Source organism: Leishmania mexicana, chromosome 13, assembly GCF_000234665.1.
Source record: "Leishmania mexicana MHOM/GT/2001/U1103 complete genome, chromosome 13".
In the NCBI taxonomy this organism is placed as follows: Eukaryota; Euglenozoa; class Kinetoplastea; order Trypanosomatida; family Trypanosomatidae; genus Leishmania; species Leishmania mexicana.
The window spans coordinates 454,802-457,732 of record NC_018317.1 but is presented as its reverse complement, the minus strand read 5'-3'; the positions used below and the strand labels follow the sequence as shown (position 1 = coordinate 457,732).

Sequence of the window (2,931 nt, the reverse complement as noted above, 5' to 3'; positions counted from 1 at the left end):
GAGTGGCACGTGTACGACGAGCCGGAGACACTGCTGCGGTGCGCGCGTCGCTTCACCCTGACGCCATACTCCTCTGAGGGCAGCGGGGTGCAGCAGCAGCAGCAGCAGCTCGCCGACGCGTTCAAGAGCATGCACACGCCCAAAACACCCAGCGTTGCCATCGCAGGTAGCAACGGCGACGAGCTGTCGGCGGACGACGGTGAGGATGGCGACGTTGTTGGAGGAATCTCCTGCGCCGCCGCCTACCCCGCCTTCGGTGCTCTCTTCCTCGTTGGCGCCTTCGAGTCTGTCATTCAGACGTACAGTCTCACGGAGGTGGCCGGCTGCGAGCCGCCGCGCAACTACGTGTACAATGGCCACAAGACGGTGCAGCTGCCCGCCTCCATGGCCGAGGACGTCTACTACGAGCTACCCGCCAAGTGAGCGACGAAGAAAACAGCGAAAAGCGCGCAGCATGTTGAAAGAAGCAACGAGCACGTGCGTGCACACACGCCAGACAAGCTGCTCTCGTGCCTTCCCGATTGCCGTCGTCTTTTCAGATGACGGCGGCGTGGTGTTGGGGTGGGTGGGTACCTTTGTTGTGCGTGCATGTGTGTGTGTGTCTGGTCTCACCTCTCTATCCCTCCCCTCTACGCTTCTCTCGCCCGCGCTCTTCCGTTGGCGCACCGCTGACGGCCTACCCTCGTCGCGCCTTCGTGCGGCTGCACTGGCAGAAGACTGCAGAAGGCGCACACGAACAACGCACTCCCCTCACCATTGCGTGCGCAGTTGTTTTCTTCGCCACCGTCTTTCAACTTCCTACATCTCGCATCTCAGTCTTGGTGTGCACACACACATACACACACACCAGTACCAGACCACGTCAAGACTCGTACACATATGGGTGCGCTTGCGGATGACGGAGTCCATGCAGTCAAAGCCAAGCTTTGAATACCCGAAGCGCGCGGCGATCGGTTCGTACTGGTCGAACCGCAACAGGGACGGGAAGCACTTCAAGAACCTCGGTCTTGCATCGTCGTCCAGCGCGTCGGCTGGGAAAGTGATGCGATGGATGCTGTCCCACACGTGCAACGGCGTCCCAAAGCCGAAAGGAAGCTATGACGCGTTCGGCAAGATCTGGTACGCGCCGTGCAACATGGGCGAGTCAGTGGCGCAGTGGCGGGCGAGTATGAGCAGCGACGAAGCGCAGCCGGCCAAGAACCGGGTGTACTGGATCGGTCACTCAAGTCAGCTGCTGTGCCTCTCCAATGGCGTCAACATCCTCTTCGACCCCATCTTCTCGCAGCGTGCGTCGCCGCTGTCGTTTGCCGGGCCGTCGCGCCGGTTTCCGCCAGCCGCCACGGCAGCGCAGCTCCCACCGATTCACATTGTCACGGTCTCGCACAACCACTACGACCACATGGACAAGCAGAGTATCAAGGCCGTTGCGGCCCGCTTCCCAGATGCCCACTTCGTTGTGCCGCTGAAGCTGGATCGCTTCCTCCGAGAGTGGGGTGTGCCGGCCGCGTCTATCACCATGCTTGACTGGTACGAGGCGTGCGAGGTGAAAGGGGTCCGGGTGGGCTGCACACCGGCTCAACACTGGGGAAAGCACAGCGCCTTCGACGATAATGAGGTGCTATGGTGCGGCTGGTGTGTCGGCTGGCAGCCAGACCAGCAGCAGCAGCACCCCGTGTCTACGTGCGAGAAGCCCACCCTCATCTCCGCCAGCGGCACCGAGTCTAGCTCCGAGGTGCCGGCCGAGGCACAACGAACGTGGAACCGGTACAAGAAGTATTTCTTCGCTGGCGACACGGCGTACAACCCGGATGTCTCGACGAGCATCTACGCTCACTTCGGTCCGATGGATATGGCCGCGCTCCCGATTGGCGCGTATTCACCGCGGTGGTTCATGGCGCGCGCCCACATCGACCCAGAGCACGCAGTGCAAATCTTCCAGGACCAGCACATCCAGCAGGCCGTGGCGGTGCACTGGGGTACCTTCGAGCTCGCCGACGAGCCGCTCGATGAACCGCCGCAGGTCCTGCGCAAGGCCCTAAAGGACGCCAGCATCGACGAGAGCAGGTTCCAAATGATTCCCATGGGCAAGTTCATCGAGTTCTAGCCAGCTCACTCGTGCGCCGCCGCGGCGCGACAAATGATGCACACAAATACCCGTGCTTTCCCTTCGCTCCTTGACAACGGCCCTTCGCCCACCCTGCCTCCGGCGCCAGCGTTGTCATTCCGACGCCTCTGTTGGCAGCATCGCTCCCTCACCCTTCCCCAACCACCATCACCACGACCTAAGGCTTACCGATCTTTGCATTCTTTACTCCTTCATGATGATGCCGGCCACCTCAGCGCGTGCGGCATCCGGGTACAGTACCAACGCTTTGCGGGGAAGCCAAGAACTTGGAGCCCGCCCTCGGCTACGGCTGCGGGCCCCTGGCGCCGGCGAGTGCGTGTGTCTGCCGGGGCGGTGCCGAGGAGACGCGCCGCCATGATCACGTTTGGACCAGCTCACGGCCGATTGCGCAAGTTTCTTGGCGGCATCCGCCTACTGCTTTTCCCACTTCGCTGCGACGCGTTGATGCGGAGCGCGATCCAGTGCCTAGCCTGCACTGTTTGCGCTGGCCTGAACGACGCCAAACGGTTTTGCTTGCCCCGGCTCCTTCACACAGCCCGCGCGCCACAGAGCAGGGCGTGGGCTAAGCTTGTGCATGCGCCGATTTCCTTTGCCACGGGCAAAGCGGCCGCGCTGAAACCAGGACGCCCGCCGTTTGCCGGCCGCCGCGCCCGCTCCGCCTGCGGGGCCTGCCCTCTTTGGCGCCTCCCGAGGGCCCCCCTGCCCCGCCCCCAACCGCGCCCCCACCCCCTCCGGCCCCCCACACCCCCGCCGCCCCAGCCCGCCCTGGGGCGGGGCGGAACCCCCGCGCCCACGAAAGCCCCTCC

At 63.6% G+C, this 2,931-nt stretch overlaps 2 protein-coding genes across 2 annotated transcripts in view; both read left to right on the top strand.

Moving 5' to 3' along the window:
* Window positions 1–61, top strand: part of LMXM_13_1400 (conserved hypothetical protein) — a gene marked incomplete at both ends in the record, with an annotated part of 2,097 nt that extends 2,036 nt beyond the window's left edge. Inside the window, one exon of the mRNA XM_003873292.1 lies at window positions 3–61. Within this exon, the coding sequence (XP_003873341.1) occupies window positions 3–61 (59 nt within the window). The remainder of the gene's footprint in view (window positions 1–2) is intronic.
* Window positions 62–895: 834 nt separating this feature from the next.
* On the top strand, window positions 896–2,104 carry LMXM_13_1390 (conserved hypothetical protein; the record flags this gene model as incomplete). The annotated part of the gene is made up of 1 exon (XM_003873291.1): window positions 896–2,104. One exon carries the CDS (start codon window positions 896–898, stop codon window positions 2,102–2,104), a length of 1,209 nt encoding a protein of 402 aa, XP_003873340.1.
* Window positions 2,105–2,931: the final 827 nt, after the last annotated feature.